The sequence below is a fragment of the Enoplosus armatus genome, chromosome 8 (assembly GCF_043641665.1).
Source record: "Enoplosus armatus isolate fEnoArm2 chromosome 8, fEnoArm2.hap1, whole genome shotgun sequence".
Taxonomy (NCBI): domain Eukaryota; kingdom Metazoa; phylum Chordata; class Actinopteri; order Centrarchiformes; family Enoplosidae; genus Enoplosus; species Enoplosus armatus.
The window spans coordinates 3,199,179-3,219,519 of NC_092187.1; the positions used below are offsets into that span (position 1 = coordinate 3,199,179).

General features: G+C 40.3%; 1 protein-coding gene across 15 annotated transcripts; it reads left to right on the plus strand.

Annotated features, from left to right (window-relative positions):
• The first annotated feature begins 7,764 nt into the window (after positions 1-7,764).
• cdk11b (cyclin dependent kinase 11B) lies at positions 7,765-20,156 on the plus strand. 15 transcript variants are annotated; one of them, XM_070909704.1, is made up of 19 exons: positions 7,765-7,895; positions 8,436-8,575; positions 8,764-8,891; positions 8,974-9,151; positions 9,664-9,839; positions 10,185-10,310; positions 10,452-10,550; positions 10,918-11,049; positions 11,136-11,210; positions 12,078-12,304; positions 12,424-12,514; positions 12,604-12,725; positions 12,834-12,939; positions 13,045-13,166; positions 14,656-14,763; positions 15,108-15,224; positions 16,102-16,250; positions 18,748-18,937; positions 19,520-20,156. In XM_070909704.1, the coding sequence occupies exons 1-19, from the start codon at positions 7,785-7,787 to the stop codon at positions 19,610-19,612; spliced, it is 2,490 nt and encodes an 829-aa protein (XP_070765805.1). In that variant the 5' UTR covers positions 7,765-7,784; the 3' UTR covers positions 19,613-20,156. The 15 variants fall into 15 exon arrangements, with proteins under 15 accessions (XP_070765805.1, XP_070765806.1, XP_070765808.1 ...); XM_070909705.1 differs by having other exon boundaries at positions 7,768-7,895; positions 9,007-9,151; XM_070909707.1 differs by having other exon boundaries at positions 7,768-7,895; positions 9,007-9,151; positions 10,918-11,022.
• The last annotated feature ends 185 nt before the right edge of the window (positions 20,157-20,341 follow it).

Consider the following 20,341-nt stretch of genomic DNA (forward strand, 5'->3'; position numbering starts at 1 on the left):
CCCTCTCTTTGCACAGCGGATTAGAAATGCGCCAAAAGTGGCCAACTACATCACACCTAAGCGACGGTGAACAGCGAACAAACTAAAGTGTGTTGCAAGAAAACGTAAAATACGTGTTTTGTCATTTGCGCTGAACATGCTACAGGTGTGTGAACTGTGTTCGACCCAGGAGGCTGGTGATGGCTTCCTTATTTGCTTATGCGCCCCAATCGCCCCCATTTCGAAAAGCCTCACAAATGTGATATTGGCAACATAACAGAGTATAACAATTATTCATTTAAACAATTCTGCTTCAGCATTTCTTTTTGATTTTTCTTTTTTAAATTTTGTCATACATCACATGCACATGGAAAATTAAATTTCAATTTGCTGAAAAGATTTCATTTTGATATTGGTAACCCTTAACTTCCATACAGGTAGAGAGTGCAGTATAAATAAATGCACTGAGGGAAAGTTACCTTGTTGCCTTGAGATTTCTCAGCCAAACCTCATATGTAAATGTGAGTATTTTTACTCAGTGCTGTCACACATCTTTGATCACAGAGGGACACGCGCAGTACACTACAGTGCTACCATATAATTTTATAACTGACTTTGAAATATTTTTATTCATACCTCCTATTCTTGTACTTGTGATCTGATCAGAATGTAGCATTAGAGCCAATTCAGGCTCAGAGGTTATTACAGACAACCAGTGTAGTTTTGCTGTTAAGAGTCTGGCTCAGTGATGGCTGTCTTTGTGGTCCCAGAGGTGATCGGCCCTCTAGGACATATCGGTCACATTATTTCTAGAATTGCATCCCTTTTTGAAAATGTAATTATTCCCAAGAATAATAAATTGATATTCTTGGTTGAGTTAGGAGGACTGTTGAGGATTGGTGGCACAAAGTGTCCCCTCAGTTTTTAGTAAGACTGTTTCTGTATAGGTTTGTGGGACCACAGCTGATATTTTTAGTCAGATTTAGTTCAAACTCAGTTTGGAACATGATACTGTAGTTTGCAGTTTTATTTTCTATTAACTATTTTTAAATGACTTATTTCTAAACCTTTATGCTATTTGGCCTATATTGTAAACACATGTTCATAAAGTAGTGCACATAATAAGATCTTATAAGGCATCACAAGCTTATTAAGATCACAGTGTGAGTGCAGGTTGTTTTCATCAGAGGTGAAAAAATGAAATGTGAAGTGTTAATTACATGATATTTAAACTGTTAATTATGATTTCTGACATGACTGACTCGTGTGTGTGTGTGTGTGTTTTCAACTGAGCACAGACACTTTCTTTCTCAGTGGTGAAATTAATCTGTTCTCAATGATCTAATTTGTTTTTATTGGACTTTGTACACAGAAATGTTGTTTTATTACTACCGGAGTTATATTTGCTTCCGCGCTATCATACTTATGTTCTAAGATAAGAGAGAGATTCAAATGATATGCTGCTGTCATCAGGATTTGTACCAGATATAGTAAAGCTGATATTGACAAACATAAAAATGAATTGAATAACCCAAGTGATATGCATGTCAGCTTTTCTTATGTGCCACATTGTCTCATTGTAGCCCAGAGATGTTTTTATGGTATTTTATGGTATAATATATATTTGGTTTGTACATATGCAATGATATAAATATTTATGTGATCAGACAGATGACCAAAGATTTGTTTTTGAAGGTCACAAGTTGAACGGGCCTGCAGACCTGTAACAGCATCATTGACACTCTGATCATAGTAAGCTTCACTTTGTCTCTCTCTGTCTGTTTCTCTGTCTTGAAACAGGTTTTTCTTGCTGTAATCATTCCTCCTTTTCATGCTGGCCATTAAAAATCCCTTTTTTAATGCTCTTTCAATGTAAGTGATGGGGGACAAAAGTCGTTTTTTTGTGCAAAAATATATTCCAAAGTTTATCTGAGGCTAACATGAGGCTTCAGCAGTTTGAGTGAGTCAAATCAAGTAGAGGACAGAGGACTGTGGATTTTGTCACATCAGTTAGACTGGGAGCTTGAGGGGATCTTTTAATGACCGCTATGAACAGGAGCAATGATTACAGCAAGCAAAACCTGTTTCAGTGCACACATGGGCACCTGATAATCTTGTTAAATGGTCTTTGTAATGTGTTGGATGATGACGGCCACAAGCCAAACAACAAGCTCTTTAATGTGACTTGAAATTGAAACCCCAGGTTCAGGTTTCCAGTATGCACCAGTGATTTCCTGCTCTGAACATCCAGTCCCATATGTCCACAATGTGGGTTACAGATTGCATGTCCGCAGTGGTGAATATTTCAGAGATGTAACACACACATCTCTCTGAGATCAACATCTGGGCCAGGGCTGCCACGGGGGAATTGAATGCATCAAAGAAAACACACACATACAGTCTGTGAAATTAAGTGGTAGGTATATTTAACATGCAGAAATGACGTTCCATTGCAGAGCAGATACAACTATTCAGAATCAGTTGTGTTAAGCACTCAGTGTAGGCCTAGATTTCATGTTAATGAAGTCTGGCTTTCTGTTTGTAGTGCTTTTTCCTTGGTTCACCCACAGTGGATATATGTGTTCATACTGACTACACAGTTCTTTGAAAAAAGCTGTAAAAATGCATCATCTCCTGTGCAGAAGATGACCGTTTTCCTGAAAAGAATTTACAGACACTGGGTGTTTAATACCAGTGCTTGTAAAAAATGTAGTGGGTTTCATGAACTGCCTTTTGGCCTGACAATTCGTCGTATAAACTGGTAGCCAAACAGAGTTTTAGCTGCAGGATGAATATCATGCTTTGCATTAATACTTAAAGACATGAAAGACTTGCTACGTGCTACGTTGGTTTCTGAATATTACAGAAAGGGAAAGTCATTGCTTGGAGTTCAGAGTCCAACAAATTGATACGTCAACTGTTTTTTCTTAAAGCAGGACATGCAGAGGACATGCAGAGACTGTGAAGATAATCTACAGCGGTTTGATGAAATATTAGTATAGCTGATACACAGTAAATGTACTGTATTGCACTTGCACTTGAAATTCAGTCAACTCTCCATAGATTCATGGTTGCGATGCTGCAGTTTTATTAGGACAGCATTTACAAAGTTTTACATAACCTTCATTTTTCATGCATCAAAAATGTTGATATGAAGTAAATGAAAGACACATGATCACACCGCAAAAGGAAATTTACATGTGGTCCTTGCAATGTTCTCTCTCTATATATATATATTAAATCCATGTCATATATCCCTGTCAGAATGACATGGCTTCTGAATCACAGAAATCAATCAAAGAAAACTTTTTAGCGTGTGCATTATCCAGAATCTCAGAGCTCTTTTTTTTTTCTTTTTTTTTTTAGCAGGGCTCCATCATCAGCACCTGTGGACGTAGTATCCTGTCACGTATCCTATGATGTAAATGGACACCAGTGCAGCCAAAGCTCCGGCCGCCTTCACTGCTATTCCAGTGCTGCCGATACAAACTGTGTTGTAGATCCTGTGAATGAAACAGAAGAGTCAGGTCAAACAGCATTTGGGCGACTATTGTCCTTCTAACATTGTTTTATGACCTGGTTTCACCACATTTTCACATTATTTTGACTGCAAAGGTTTTGAAAAGCGCAATGGTACTTTAGAATTGAACTTATGCTGGGTTTAAAAGCTCATTTTATATTTTGTGACATGAAATGAACCTTTTTCAACCCCATCAAACCCATACATCAGTTTAGTCCATACATGTCCCAGTATATGGTTTTATCCACATTTTCTTATAATAAATTATATAAGATATATATAAACCTTTATATTTGACCTTGCATTTGACCTTGATTTGACATCTTGTCGGGTATCACTTTGTCTCACCTCATCATAGTAGACTGTGGCGCCTCTACGTTCATGTTGATGTTGTCCTCATTCCAGCGATCATATTGCACGTTGCCGGCACTGTTGGGGTCCATGAGGCAAGTTGTTCACTCACTGCTTCACAGCCCAGAGACATGAACTGTGTGCTCTGAACCTGTGAGAACGAAGACTTCTGTCTGTGTGTAACAAAATGTCTGGACCGCTGGTATCCATAAAGCATTATTAGGCTTCTTGACTACAGTAAAAATGGACAAAAAATGTTGAATATGACCTCATTTTGTATAGTAATGATGAAAATCAACTTACTGCAGCCAGTTTGTCAAAAGAATAATCTGCATGTAATGCATCATAATGTACTTTAAGTGAAGAGTAAATGTGATTTACATATGACATTTAAAATGAATCCTGCCAGCCAAGTATTTAGACTGTTTAATCAGCCCCGGAGCAAAATCAGATCACATGATGAAATAATTAGCCTCAAAGCAGTGATTTAACAATTGCCACCCAAAGCAGAATTCAAACTATAAACTATATTCAAATAAACTTAAATGTGCTCACCTGTCTGAGTCGGTCTCAGTCAATTGCTTGTCTAGAAAGCTCTGCTTTCCAGCACTTTTAAAGCCACGACTGAGACAGAGAGAGTCATGCCTCCTGCTTGCTAAGAGACCTTGGCCATAGTTCATGTCGTAAACCCACTGGTTGTAGTCCAGCTTTTGTCTTCCACCTCGTTATATGACTCTTTCTCAGAGATAAAGGGTCATTTAAGATCTGTGTGGTTTGTTAGTCTCCGGTTTCATCACATCCTGTGCAGATAGTGAACTGCAAAGTCGAGTACGTATATGTTGAAGATTTTCATGACACTTCCTCTCCTGCATGAAAAATATAATATCACTGTGTCGTTTCAAAGATTTTCTCTTTGGCTCTATTGCAGACGATAAACACGTTGACGCTCTGTTTGTGCTGGACTAACAGCGCCCTCTAACCCTGTTTTTAAATGTAAAGATATCCAGCAATCTCAGCCCTTCACTCATGTCATTGCCGTAAATATAGTAATGTATCATAAAATGTCACATAAAGCACCTTTTAAGCAGGAAAAACGGTGAGATTCCTTATGGTTTCTGTATGTTTAGACAGATTACATTTGCACATTGAGAAGACTTAAATGTACTTTTACTTGATTTTAGTGAAACCATTACTACAACATCAGTTCCAGTATCACCGTGAAAACTTCTCTGTGTATCCACATGAGTTATAAGAAATAATCAATCAGTTTTGGCAAACTTGAGATTCAGGCAGTCCAGGATTTATTTTCCCTGAGTGTTGCTGTAGCATTAACAAGGTCACAGCAGATGTAATGCGCCTCAAAATGTCCTGTGATACATAAAAACACTTAATGCTGCCATTCGTGAAATTCACAGGCATGAGGAAGGTTCTGGATTTTGTATGGTTACAAAAAGGTTTTGATTATGCAACAGGTGCTTTGAGAAGGTTTACGGACTTTCTTTGAGCAATTTCAAGCTTTAAAGGACCTTTCGAGGCCTCTTCTGTGGCTTTGATCATATACAGTGTATGATGCTGAAACACAGCAAAGTATCTAATAATTGAAATTGAACTAGTCACTGATAATACACAGACGCAATTTCAAAATAGTTTAATGTTTGTTTAATTTTTGTTTGATGAGATTTCAAAGTCACTGCATAATTCAATCAGACGCACTAACCAAACAGCAGCTCTGGATCCTGTATTATCTCCTAAACCCACAACAAACTTATTTTAAATTAAGGGAAAAGTACACGGTATCTTACCAACAAGGATGCCCTTGCTTTGTCTTTTTACTGTAACTAGGTCTTTAATTCATGATGTTAGAAGACCCCAAAGGACAGACGTGAAGTATATTTACAGATAGTTGCAGATGTATCTACATATATCAGTACATATATATATATGATATATACATGATATACATATAAGTTATATTCTAGTTCCATCTCCTCAAACAATGGGTATGCTTCATTTTCATCTAAATCTACCATCATTTCTCCCAATCTCTGAGCTATTGATATCTCAGAGATGTATCATATAGAGTATTATTAGTGTTATTGCCCCAATGACTTTTCTTGTATCAACTTATGAACTGCAAATCACACTGTGAACAGTCAATAGGGGTTTTCTCTGACATACAGGCTACATACAGGCGCATGTGGAGGTCTAATGTTAGAAAAGTAGAAAAACAACACATAAACTTGTGTGGATTACAGCATTAAGAAGATGTGCAATAACATGATACACATAAACATAATAACTGTGGTAGTGGCAACACAGGTTGAGATGAAAGAAATTGATGTTTTGGTTTGGCTCCGTAAAAACTGGAAAAGAATTGTATTACATTATATTATATCGTATTATCTTGGAAGAAGTACTTGTTTCACACCGGAAGCTTTACAAACGTTACTCACACGTTAAGACTTCCGGTGTGCCATAATACCGCTGCGCATATTTCAGGTTTGTTTAACCATTTCACCTGCACGCTGGTTAATGTCGTCGTTCACTGCACCTAGGCTTTTAAGCAGAGCTACGGACACAGTTATAGGTTCTCCAGTTTCTAGCTCTGCCAGCTGTACTAACTATTCCTTTAAAATCAAGTAGTTAGCCGCAGAAGCTGTTTAGCAACACTCGTCCATGCTAGTTTTAGCTAGCCAACGTTAGCTAGCTAATGTGTTAGCATCACCCTCTTGACCCACATCACACAGCGGGTTTAGAAGTGATTCACTCGTCTACCTTTTCGCTTAATGTGCGGACATATGCTGCTACTTTACAATCCAACAACGGGTTTATTTAGAAACCAGTATAACGTTAGCTGGCTAAATACGTCTCCCTAACTGGCCTATTAGCTTCATGCTGTAACGTTGCGACGCACCGCACAGTAAATTTAGATAGCAGGATGCCTCATGCTAAACTTAACCCCAAATATAATAACTTTATTTGAGTCCATTTCTTTATTATTCGTATGTGCAGGCACATTTGTCGTAAACAAGACCATGTTTGCAGTGCTTTCGAAATGGTCCCCGCACTGCATTTTGGTGGGACAGCATCAGTGCCGGAAGAAGTAACGTTAACGTTACTCCGATTCTTTAGTTAAGTAGAAATAAGTCTAAGTCTAAAATTACTCCTGGGTTAAAAATGTTACTTAGGAAAAGTACAGAATCTAAATGCACTTCAGTATAAAAATGCAGAATCCTTTCAGAGTGTTATGTTATTATTAACACATTATGTTATTGGATATTAAGCTTTCAATGTGCAGCCAATTTTAGATATTTTTATACACTAGTGGGTATTTTAATAGTAAAGCACTGCATTATACTTCATAAGCTCCTCATGTTTCTTTTCTAAATCTAAAAAGTAGTTAGTAAGTAAAAGTTGCAAATAACTGTAGTGAAGTAAAAAGTATAGTATTTCTCTGAAATGTAGCATGGGGTGTGAAGTATAGAACAAGTACTTCAAAATTGTACCATACTTGAGTAAATGGCACTTGGTTACTTTTCACCACTGGACAACACTGGAAATAAGATGCGTATAATCAGTTATTAAAGTTGTGAATAAAAACTTGTAATTAAAGGTCTTATTTCACTTTATGGCAGATATTAAATAACTACTGATTACAAGAAGGCCTTAAAGTTAGAATTTGAATGGAAATTCTCCGAAGTCATTTTTCCTGTATTGATCACATAAGTAAAGGTTCTTAAGCATACTAGAACAGTGGGACAAACTGTGAGATTATAATAATGATTATTACCAGTGGTGTTCTTTTGACAACTACTAAATGTAAATTGGGTGATAAATGGGAGAAACAATGACCAATAAGAGGTAGACTCTTGTCTGAACTCTTGTGTGTTGTATGTGTGTGTGACGTGGAGCAGGCGGTGGAGAGTGGACGCTGATGGGGGACGAAAAGGAGACCTGGAAAGTTAAAACACTTGACGAAATCCTACAAGAGAAAAAACGCAGAAGAGAATTAGAAGAGCGAACAGATCCCAAGCGCCAGAAAAATGTAAAGTATCTCAAAGCTGATGTAAGACCCATATGACACCTACATTTTTTTTTTTCTTTTTACACGTTTTATCTGTAGAAGAATTTTTACATTAAAACACAACATGGTGAGTTTATAAATAGATGACTTGAAATGGTACATTGTATAATAAATATAGGGCTGAAAACTCTGTATTCTTAGTAATCTTGTAACAGTAATATTTGCCAATATCTTTGTTGCTTTTGTTATTTCCATTATTATTTATTATACTTTAATGTAAGAGTTTAGTGTCCCATTCTCTAAATAATGTTTCTGAAGCCTTTGCACCAAAACATGCACAAAGAAACACTTCTAGTGGAAACAATAAATATGTTTTACCTATTTACTTTATTTATTTAAAAAAAAATTTACTGGCAAGAAATTTGTTAAAATTGAGGACATAAGCGTTAGCTACATTCCAGATGTTCTGGTATTTGTATTAACTTTATTTCTTTACTGAGGACATTTTAATGATGCCTCTCTAGCTTTAATCACATCTTCTGCCCTTCTTGTCTTGCACAGTTCACACAGGGCCTTGTTCCACAGGCGGATGATCGGGAAGCCAAACGAGACACTCCGGAGGAAGGAGAACTACGGGATCAAAGGATGGAAATAACAATTCGTAATTCCCCGTACACACGGGATGATTCTACAGAGGACAGGTACTTGGAATTGTAGGAAACAATGTTTAAGTTTACTGCCAATTCAGGAAAGTGTATTTTCATGGTGGAAGTAAGTATGCATGTAATGTTTTAACTTTAACAAAGTATGTATGCCATGGTTTGAAAATGACGTGCAACACAGTGTCACTGGCTCTTTAGAGTACAATGTTTTCTTTACATTTCTGCAGGGGAGAGGAAGATGACTCACTCGCAATCAAGCCTCCACAACAAATAGCAAGAAAAGACAAATCTCACCACAGGAAGGAGGAGAAGAGAAAAGATAAAAGACGTCATCGCAGTCACTCTGCTGAAGGAGGTGTGGGAGTGCTGCTTAATTGCATAAACACAAACATGTGTTTCGCAGCTGAATACAACATGTTTGGAAGTGTACTTTTCAGATCTGCTTCCGCTCATGGTTTTTACTTCCACAGCAGTGAAACATGCACGACCCAAAGACAAAGAAAAAGAACGAGAGAGCGAACGCAGGAAGCGTCAGTGGGAAGAAGACAAAGCCCGGCGAGACTGGGAGAGGCAGAAACGAAGGGAACAGGCCAGAGCTCATTCACGCAGAGAGAGGTGAGCACCGACCTCTGAAAGGCGCCACATATTAGATTGTCTTCGATTAATTCAGACACAGAAGTATTTATTATTTTGAATACCACTTTGGTTAAATCAGTGTACATTTTAATGAATGTTAATGTTTTGTTGGAGTGTATTCAGTATGTTAAATACGTTGAGCAACATGAAATTGATCTAAATGTCTTTTCTTTTTTCCCTCCCAAATCTAAAGCGACTGTACTGTGTACATGTGATGTATTGTACAAAGCATCTGAAGTTACATGAAACATTCATTGTTAAAAATCACCATAGTTTATTGTGACTTTTCTCACTCAAGTCTAAATGGCAACAACAACAAACCCATGTGGGTCTGGTTGTTATGGCAATATGTTAATCATTGAGTACAGCTGTGAAGATAACAGCGATCCTGCTGCCATAAACTGTCTTATGTTTGAGTAAAACAAGCTTTAACAACACAAACCAAAAAAAAGCAAACAATGACAAGATTGGATTTTTGGTTGTCTGGACAGACCTCGATTGGATTCTCCTGGGTTTTTTTTGGACCACAGGGACCGGCTGGAACAGCTGGAGCGCCAGCGCGAGCGAGACCGAAAACTGCGCGAACAGCAGAAAGGGCAACGGGAGCTGAAGGATCGGGAGAGGAGGGCTGAGGAGCGGCGCAAAGAGCGAGGTGCTCGACGAGAAGGTCAGTGAATGAACCCAAACGCCTGCAGGACAACAGGCATATCTTTTCACTTTATATAGAGCCAGGCTCGCTGCTTCCCTCTGCCTGCAGTCTTTATTCTAAGCTAGGCTAAACATGTTCTGATTCCAGCTCTGTAGCTGACATAACAAACACATCGATCTTCTCATCTCAGTCTCGGATAGAAAGCAATTAATATTTCAGCAATTTCTTGAAGCACAAAATCCAAAGCATCCAAAGTCGCTGTCCTATTACAAATTTTAAGGATTGTGGTTTTATTTTTAACCCTGTTAACCCTGTGATGCTAAATCTGCAGCAGTGACTTTTAAGAGACTTTCCTGTCCACAGTGCCGTCTCACCATCGGATGCTACCTGATGAGTATGATGACAAGCCAAAGCAAAGTCACCGCAGCCGAAGTCCCACCCGCCTTCCCCGGGACAGATCCGAACACAGTGAGCCACGGAAGAGTACAAGTGAGTTTACCATGATTTTACAGTCTCTTAAAAAATCTCTTATTTGCTTTTATTGGATTTACCCGTAACTGTATCTTGTGCAATGACTCCAAGATCATCATCATGCGTTTCAGCATAGCTCACACTGCGTTTTGTTTGCAGCATCGAAGGAGGAGAAGCCAGAGGGCAAAGACCTGCTCGCAGACCTCCAGGACATCAGTGACAGTGAAAGGAAGACCAGCACAGCAGAATCTTCCATTGGTAATGGCTGATATAACCTACACTTTCAGCTACCAGCAGACATGACCATTATACAACATAGGCTAGGGTTGTTAGTCTGTTACTGTAAATGGCTAAACACTCTTGGGCGGCCTGACATCCTTGGTAGGACATTGTCACTTAATCAGGAAGATGGGATGAGGATAATCACTCACTGATGTTTGTCGTCATAGCTTTGAACTTTACAAGAAGGGTTAAGTGGATTAGAAGCACCGCAGGAATGTACTGGTGCCAACACAGAACCGCAGAACCAACAACTGCGAGATCACGTGGCAGTTCCAGTATTGCAGTTGAATTGCTTCAAATTATTAAAAGAAAACACATATTTTATCTTGCTCTCCTTGTGTAGCATCGGGATCAGGCTCTGACGAAGAGGAGGATGACGATGATGAGGAGGAGTCCAGCAGCCAGAGTGAGGGTGAAGAAGATGAAGAAGAGGAGGAGTCTGTTTCAGGTTCGGGAAGGTCTGAGCAGAGTGCAGGTAAAACTCTTAAAGGCTGTGACTCGTGTCGCTTTGTGGAGTTACACAGCATCACAAGTTTAACACAGTGGCTTCCTCCCTTTCAGAGGACATAAGTGAGGACGAGCAGTCAGTGGAAGACTTTGAAGAGGAGAGAGAAAATGGAAATCACATACCTGCAGGTGGGTGGACATGTCACCTGTTTCCAATTCTAATTTGAGATGTTACAGAACTTGGCTTATTTGCAGAGTTATTCCCGTTATTCAAATGTCCTGCAGCTCGATTAAATTGTAATGTGTTGAGTGTTAAAAACATTTTATGTGAACAATTTTGACCTGGAAATCATTTTAGATGGAAGAGTTGCGTGGCTAATAGATAATAATCATAATCATAATAATAGTAATAGTAATAATAGTGTTTCTCTTGGAGGTTGATATGATGCTGTGTCAGGGCTCCGCAGGTTTCTTAAAAACACAGTCTGTGATCCAAATGCAAACGAAAAGGTAACCCCACCACCAAAAGTTCAAAACACAGGACTTGAACCTTGATGTCAGTAATAGCGGGACTAACACTAGGCGGCAACTGAAAATAATTGAGCATTAAATGGGTCCTCCATCGATTTAGTATTGTACTTCCATACAGTTGGGGGACTCACAAGAGATGGATTAAAAAAAAAAAGAAGAAGAAAAAAGTTCCCATAATGCAACTCAACAGTGTCTTTCATTAGAAACTTCTAGCTCCTAAATGCCCACTTCTTTCAAATCCCTCACCTCCAGTTTGTAATGCAGACTTTGTTAAATATGTCTCAATATGTCTTAACCCTGATGACATCACCAAGTTCATTCTTCACCTTGGAAAAAAATAGTTTGACAAAAACAAATCTAAACGTACGGCCCACTTACTGGCTTTTTCCGGAACTTCTCTGACGATAAAGTTGTTCTTTGCACTACAAGTGTTGCTGGAGTTTATATATCTATATCTATTTATTATATCTGCATTCTCGCAGCTCAAATGCACTTAGCAACACTAAAGTGTCTTCACCCTTACAGTGCCAGAGTCCCGCTTCGACCACGACTCCGAGGAGAGCGGCGAGGACATGGAGGACGAGGAGGACGAGGAGGACGAGGAGGATGAAGCCGGAGATGGTGACCCCACGCCTCACTCTCAAACTCATTCTCGCTCCCCCACCCCGGAAGAGAACTACATCCCGGACTCCCCTCCTATTTCACCTGTGGAGCTGAAGAAGGAGCTGCCCAAATATCTGCCTGCTTTACAGGTCGGTAGCGACATAACACAAACGTCCCCCCCCCCGCTAATTATTTATGCATATGTAATCATCTAATGCAAGTTAGCGATACGTTGAGGTCTTCAATTAGATTGTGTGTTGTTTTTCAGGGTTGTCGCAGTGTTGAGGAATTCCAGTGCTTGAACCGAATAGAGGAGGGAACCTACGGTGTGGTGTACAGAGCCAAGGACAAGAAGACGGGTATGAAAATAAACCTACAGGTCCAATTGCTTTTGGGGTTCTCAGCTGTGTTTATTTGTGAAACAATGAATACGGTCTCATTTTTGCAGATGAAATTGTGGCATTGAAAAGGTTAAAGATGGAGAAGGAGAAGGAGGGCTTCCCCATCACCTCTCTGAGAGAAATCAATACAATCCTGAAAGCTCAGCACCCAAACATCGTCACAGTCAGGGTGAGAGAATTTGAAAATTATTTATTTAGGTATGAACACTTTTATTGGCTAATGTGTATCCTAAAGCGTTCTAGCTAAATCTAACCCTTGCTTTGGCCCCTGTATTAGGAAATAGTTGTTGGAAGCAATATGGACAAGATCTACATCGTGATGAACTATGTAGAACATGACCTGAAGAGTCTGATGGAAACCATGAAACAGCCCTTTCTGCCAGGTAATGTGAGACATTGTTGAGCTCTTGTGTGTGTGTGTATGTGAAGAAAACAGATGATTTGTGATTTTTGTCTTTCTCTGTAAAAGCATGACGTTTCTCTTTCAGGTGAAGTAAAGACTCTGATGATTCAGCTGCTTCGAGGCGTCCGACATCTCCATGACAACTGGATTCTCCATCGTGACCTGAAGACGTCCAATCTGCTGCTGAGCCACAAGGGTATCCTCAAGGTAAGCTAGGACTGTGCTTCTCACTCAGGTCCCGCAAACTAAAGGGGCTAGTTAGTTGTTACCTTGGCAACAGATACTCTTTCTGGGGTAGGGCAGCTCAGGGAGTCCGTAGCAAGTAAAAGTTGTATTCCACCATAATTAAATTAGATTAAATTAAATTAAATTAAATTAAATTAAATTAAATTATGTCGATTAAGAGAATGAAGTAGGTTTAACTTTCACCGCTTTATTTTTTTCTATATGGCTGTTAGGAACTAGTTGGCCTGCTAGATTTAATCATGTGCCCACACATCTAGCTTTTGATTGAAAATGCAAAATGTATATAGCTCTGGGAGTTGATGAATGGCTTTCTGGGAAATGTAGGAAATCACTAATTGAAGTAGATGAGGCAGACAGAGAAAAGTTGAGTTGGAATGCAATAAACACATATTAATGTATAACAGCAGTGCCTGGTGTACGATATTGGACACAGGCTCTACCCTCTACTACATGTCACCAGTAAATACAGTTTGTTTTGTTTTAACACTGGACATTAAGAATACAGCAGATAGTGTGGACAATGTGGTGTTACTGTATTGGATTTGCTTTTTTCATTGAGTTCTCATATGAAAAGTTAATGCAATAAAATGTGCATTCACTTTCAGGGATCTTTGTGATTGAGACGAGAGGAAATTATATATGAGAAAGTTCACGATTGTTGCCAATATCTGCTATAGTAACAGTTAACTGGTATTCTTATCGGAGTCCAGCAGTGTCAGATTCTGTTAAGCTCAAAGCATAAACACGACTGTGGAGACATGACTGTGAGGCAAAGTCTACCGTTTCACACAAATGTCAAATAAGTTTTACTTTTGGCGTGAAAAGTGCACGAGCGTCCGAAAATGATCAGGAGTATGTCACTTTTATATTGAGAAAGTGTGAAACCTTAAGATACTTCCACAAGTCCCAGCCCTGGAATTATGACTTGATTAAATATTTCCTCAAAACAAATTATTGAAATAAAAAAAGCCTAACCCTTAAATAAATAAAGGTGTATATATTTTAAAAATCCATCTATTGTTTGGAGTGCAGAAACTACAGAAAGGGTTTCCTTTAATCTGTCTTTTGATGATGCACAGCTTTCTCCGAAGCTGGCAGCAGTACAACACAGTTGCACAACAACACATGATTACTAAAATTCAATTAGAGCATGAATTTCTGGCAAAGTGACCGGCAGAAAAAAGTCTGTGTGTAAATACACCAGGTTTTTACAGACATTTATCAAGGTGAATTTTATTCTAGCTTACAATAGAAAATATGAATCACACTGCATCTTCAATGTTTCAAATCCAATATGACTGTCCTGTACCCTGCTGCACAGGATTTGATCTGCCATGAAAGGAGACTGGAGGAATCTTATTAATGCTGAGACATTTTTCTTTTACCCAAAATTACATTTAGTGGTATATAGATTCCTATATTCATGTGAGCTAACTTCCTTGGACTATAGATTGGCGACTTTGGTTTGGCCCGGGAGTACGGTTCCCCCCTGAAGCCCTACACCCCTGTGGTGGTGACCCTGTGGTACCGATCACCAGAGCTGCTGCTCGGAGCCAAGGTGGGAATTCAAATTCACACTTCTTCCACACATTACAGGAACCAGATGAAATAATTATACAATACCTGAAACTACAAATGTTAAGGTTTTCATAGAGGTGATAGATACATTTCCAAGAGAAGACAGCATCTGTGAAGGATTTGTTTTATAAGACCAAATAGCACTGAAACACTATTTGAGTTTTACAGTATATGATTCACACAGCCAGACGGCAGAGGTCCAGCAGCCCATCAGAGCACATCCACTTTCACACACATGACTGACTCCAACGCAGAAGCGTGCCAGGCAGACTGTCTACTTTATGTTTCTGTGGACTACCACTGTGATTGTTCTTCTCTCCGCAGGAGTACTCAACAGCTGTGGACATGTGGTCAGTGGGCTGCATATTTGGCGAGCTCCTCACCCAGAAACCTCTCTTCCCTGGAAAATCTGAAATTGACCAAATCAACAAGGTTTTCAAGGTAAATGCCCTCATTTGCCCTTATAAAATGAAGTAAATCCTCACCATAAAGGGTAAAGCTCTTCTCTTTACAGCCTGTAAATCTTTTGAGTGTGCATTGACTTCTGTAGCGCACCACAGGGTGGAGCTGTTGGTAGACGTTAGCTGATGAAGTTATTATGAAACAGAGAAGCTCACCATATTCCCTTTTTACACAGTAGGGGAGGTGGTCGTGTCAGGCCATGCCGTGAACAGCGAGCAGTCGTTTTTCTACTGCACAGCAAGTTGTTTACCTTGATGACATACAAACGTAAATGTAAATGTATTCTTCACAATAAAAGCATCCCGCCGGTTCGCCAGTGGAAAACTTGTATGTTTGCATCAGCAGGAACTTAACACAGCTCCTATACGGATGAAAGTGATCAGTAAACAGTACAATAAGGTACCGATATGCGAAAGTAAAAAAACAGGGACACAGGAGTGACACGTAGATTCAGGTAGAAGCTGCAAAAGTCTCTAGTCTCCCTCACAGACACACATGAGTTTATCCGCTGAGGACGGAGCCAAGGGGGAGGAGACTGTCACGGGTCTGTGTGGCTAACCCCTGCTGTGCTGCGAAAGTGGACTGACTGATTTGCAGGAGATGATCTGCATAAAGCACGACAGCCGTGTGGCCTGATGTCATTTAGGCCTCCCAAGTCATCCTACAGTCTTTACCAGTGATGAATTGTATTGAAATGTGCTTAGGACTGGTCTATTGCCACATGTTTGTGGTCGATGAATACTTTCTTTTAACTTAACTTTTAATTTCTCATACCCATCGCTCCTTCACTAACCGTATTCTGTCTGCTGACTTGTGTGTGTGTGTGTGTGTGTGTGTGCGTGCGCGTTGTCTGTAGGATCTGGGGTCACCCAGCGAGAAGATCTGGCCCGGCTACAGCGAGCTGCCCGCTGTGAAGAAGATGACTTTCACAGAGTATCCCTACAACAACCTGCGAAAGCGCTTTGGAGCCTTGCTCTCAGACCAAGGATTTGACCTCATGAACAAGTAGGTCTCTTGAAGGCTGTCTTATTCCACACACAAAACACATTATTACACCTCACACAGGCTGCACTGTATCTTTACTGCTCTATAGTCAGCCTGAGGTATCGCAACTGTTTTCAATCTCTGTGTGCGTATGACGCACTGTGTATGGATAACTGTGGCTTGACAAATCACTATATCCAGTAAGGCATGTACGCCACACATCCAGTAAATTAGGAAGAAAATGACAAGTATTTAAAACGTCAACTTGAAATGTTACTGTTACTCAACATAGTTTGACAAAATTGGGGATTTCTCCACGGTCGAAAATGTTGAATTAGTCTTAAAAAATATCCACATCCAAGTGCTGTGTTATTTTTCTTCCATTATTGATCGAGCACAGACCATTATTAATAAAAGACAGACATCATCCACTAATATCAGTAACAATCAGCATGACTCCCACAGTGGAAATTGCCTCACTTGGATGAATGCATTGCTACCCTGTCAGATTCTGTTACTCTTTCCAGCTCCTTTTATTCAGTCAGTGCATTTCTGGCAAACTGACTTAAAACATGACAACGGTAGCGGACTGGTAATTCATCAACATGCCTCAGCAGCAGTCCCGTTCCATCCCCTTGCTCCGTTTGACACACACACACACACACACACACACACACTCTCTCACTCACCATGGTGATGCTCCACACGACAGGAAAATGTTTTAGAGAAAACACATTTAATATGGAAAATAATTTTCACACGGAGAGGAATTCATAATTCTTTGATGCACATCCCGAAGATCAGCATTGTTTAGCAGCTGCAGAGACGAGCTTCTCAGCTCTCTCCTCAGATCTTTACCCACCCACAGAGGCTTTTTCCTACACCTGTAAATGACAAAACCATAGCTCTCCGTTACCTCACAGCTGCAGAGGATGGTAACAGCGTGTCCACTGTGCTGGATCACGGTTCAGTGGAAGTTTGGCGCCTGTCCAGCGCTGCTGAAACCTTCCAGCTGTCTAAAGACTCATGAGGCGTTCACCCAGGGACAGATTCAGACTGCAGGAGGTCAACACGTAGAGAAGGACTGCTTGAAAAGCTTCAGACAGAGGGGTGTAGTAGAAGTTTAGAGTTGTTGTTTGGCAGGTAGACATGACAGAGCCGTTTGGAATATCACACCCCCTCTGTAGGAAAGTGTTTGAAGATTGGGGCCTTTGGTATCCAACCTGAGGAGAAGGGCTTCAGCATGAAAGGGATTTCTGAACCTACTTTATTTACTACTTTAAACTGTAGGACGTGCAATAAGGTTAACAGGATAAGAGATTTTGATTTCAATCCTGGACCTCAAGAAGTTATCAGTTTCATCACCTCGTGTCCCAGGTATAAACAGGTCTTTATGGCTCAAATGAAAACCAGTAGGGCCCTGAGGAGGAGCAAGTTCACAGGGGCAGGAAGAGTGCACATTCTTGGAATTCTAAAACAAAAACAGCGATGTGGACACAAATGGAGGATTGTCCTTCAATGCCAATATTGGTCCCATAGGAGTCATATAGCTGGTGTCAGTCTGATCCCAGTCAGGAGTCCTTCTCAGGAGTCCCTGATCCCACGTCAACAGACAATTTGTTTAGTAAAATCTTTTCCGGCTGTTAATAATTTACAACACTGCCCCTGCTCACATGTGGAAGATCCCAATCAGACACAGTTAGAAGGCCAATTATCACAATTAAGCAGCTCGCCATTATGCTGTGTTGATCCTGACATATACAATTAGGACTCCTTGCACAAACCCACTGGCCCCTCATGTCAGGGCTTCATCTTGTGTCCAGATTGTCTGTGTAGCTGTAGTACAGTTAAGACAGCTGATATTAAAGCGACACCACTAGGCCCATATTTTTAAAGTGTTTTTTTCTCAGCTTAATGGGGGTGTCTACACATTGCACGTCATCTGCCAATATTTACATTCTATACAACTACATTAAAACTCCGCCTTCACATGTCCACCTCTCAATAGATGCACATCAGACAGAACCATTGGGGAGGGTGGCATAGAAACATCTATCTTGTCAACGCACTTTTCTGTCAACACAGAAGCAGTTAGTGGTATTCACTTCTTGTCACTATTTCTCTGGCTTTGGCACAGAAAGATGACTTCTAAAAAAAAAAAAAAAAGAAGAAGAAGATGACGTCTCCATGGTTAATGCCTCCTACAAAGCCCTGATTGGTTTTCCAACTGGCCAAACATCCATCAATGAGCAAAACACCAGACCTATTTCAATGGCTGGAAAAATCGGAGATGAGAGCAGTCACTCAGGGGTCTGGAACCGAGTTATGTCTTTAGCAAAATAAATTAAAAGTGAACTTTTACAATTTTTAACCTTTAGTCTACACACAGAGGTTTTCTACAAAGAATCAAAGTCCACACAACGATCCGAGCTGCCTCGTCGCCTGTGCCTCTTTATTGAAACGTCGATCAAGTGTATTAGCACCTCCATATGAACTCAGATCATTGACTGTTTCCCAGATTCCTCACATACTGCCCCAGTAAGAGGATCTTATCGGACGAAGGGCTCAAGCACGAGTACTTCCGCGAGACGCCGTTGCCCATTGACCCATCCATGTTTCCCACCTGGCCGGCCAAGAGCGAGCAGCAGAGGGTGAAGAGAGGCACCAGTCCTCGTCCACCCGAGGGAGGCCTGGGCTACAGTCAGCTGGTAAGGACATTAGGCTCCACTTTCTCCATTACATACAGCTACCAGGCTTTCTGAACGCTGTCTGTGTTAAATAGATTACAGACCTACAGGCTTCTGCTTTGTGTCCGGGCATTTCCTCCTTGTGTTTTCCATGATGAGCACCCTTTAGTCCCTAATGTTTTCAGCAGTGGTCCACCCACCCAGAAGCTTGAGGCTGATACTGATATTTTTCAATGAAACTTTGTGTTGATATTTGCTCTTGCCAACAAATCAGACCATTTCATGCCAATGATATTGGTTGTTTATCCCAGTTTTATTCTTGTCAAGGCAGAAACAGAAACAGACCATGGGTCGTTAAAACCCCACTGAAACCCAGGAAAATAATATATAAAATAATAATGACTGTAATAATGTCCATGCATACTTGTGTGGAATACAATCAAAGTGTCTCATTAGAATCCGTTCAGGTTACGGTTTTCCAAAAGTAACCAGTGTAGCATTGATCAGTTTTGTAATAAATATGTAAGAAATGAAACAGCATGATATCAGAAGATTGATGAGACCGACTCCGGTCATTAACCACGAGTTAACTTTGTTTTCCAGGGCGATGACGACCTGAAAGACACAGGCTTCCACCTGACAACCAGCAATCAGGGAGCGTCTGCAGTCGGTCCAGGATTCAGCCTCAAATTCTGAGCCCAAAACGGCAGGACATCTGGCGGCCTAACTGAGAACGAGGGAGCAAAGAGTTCCGGGATCTTCTGGGTTCTTTTGGAACTGGACAGTGTTCACTGGTTTACAACTGTAATCCAGATCAATATCTGATCAATTACAACTGTTACCAAATAGTCAGGACTGTCTCACAGCAAGACTGGTGGCTCAAACATGTTGAATTTCCAGATTTTTCCGTCGACTTTTGGGCTTCTTCTCTGTGTTTTCAAAGCCATCTCACCATTGCAAACGTGTCCATTTGAGCTCTTAAAAGGGGAGACACAACTATACATCTGTTAGAAGTTTAGCTCTCATGTTTAACTTTTGTTTTATTTTCCCTGTATACTTCATGAGAGAGGACCAGATTTTATAAATGGTAGGTATTTCCTGGCTGCTTGAGCTACTGTATAATGATGCAGCACTGGCTGTGTTTTCCATCCAGCATTATGCTAGAAATGTACTTGGGACTGTCAGGTCACTTGATGACAGGGGGACAATGTTTTTGCTAGAAATAAAGTTTGAAACTTTTTTTTGTCTGCCGTTTTCCCTATATTTATAAACTCTGTCCAAGCTATGCAAACACAACTGCACACTGCCAGAGGAGAAAAAAAAAATGAAGGGGAGTCTAGCCTAAAAAAAAAAAGAAATCCTGCCTTGAACCAAACTTGGTAGTCGCTGTCCAAAAGTGATGTCATTCTTTGCACTGCACACTTT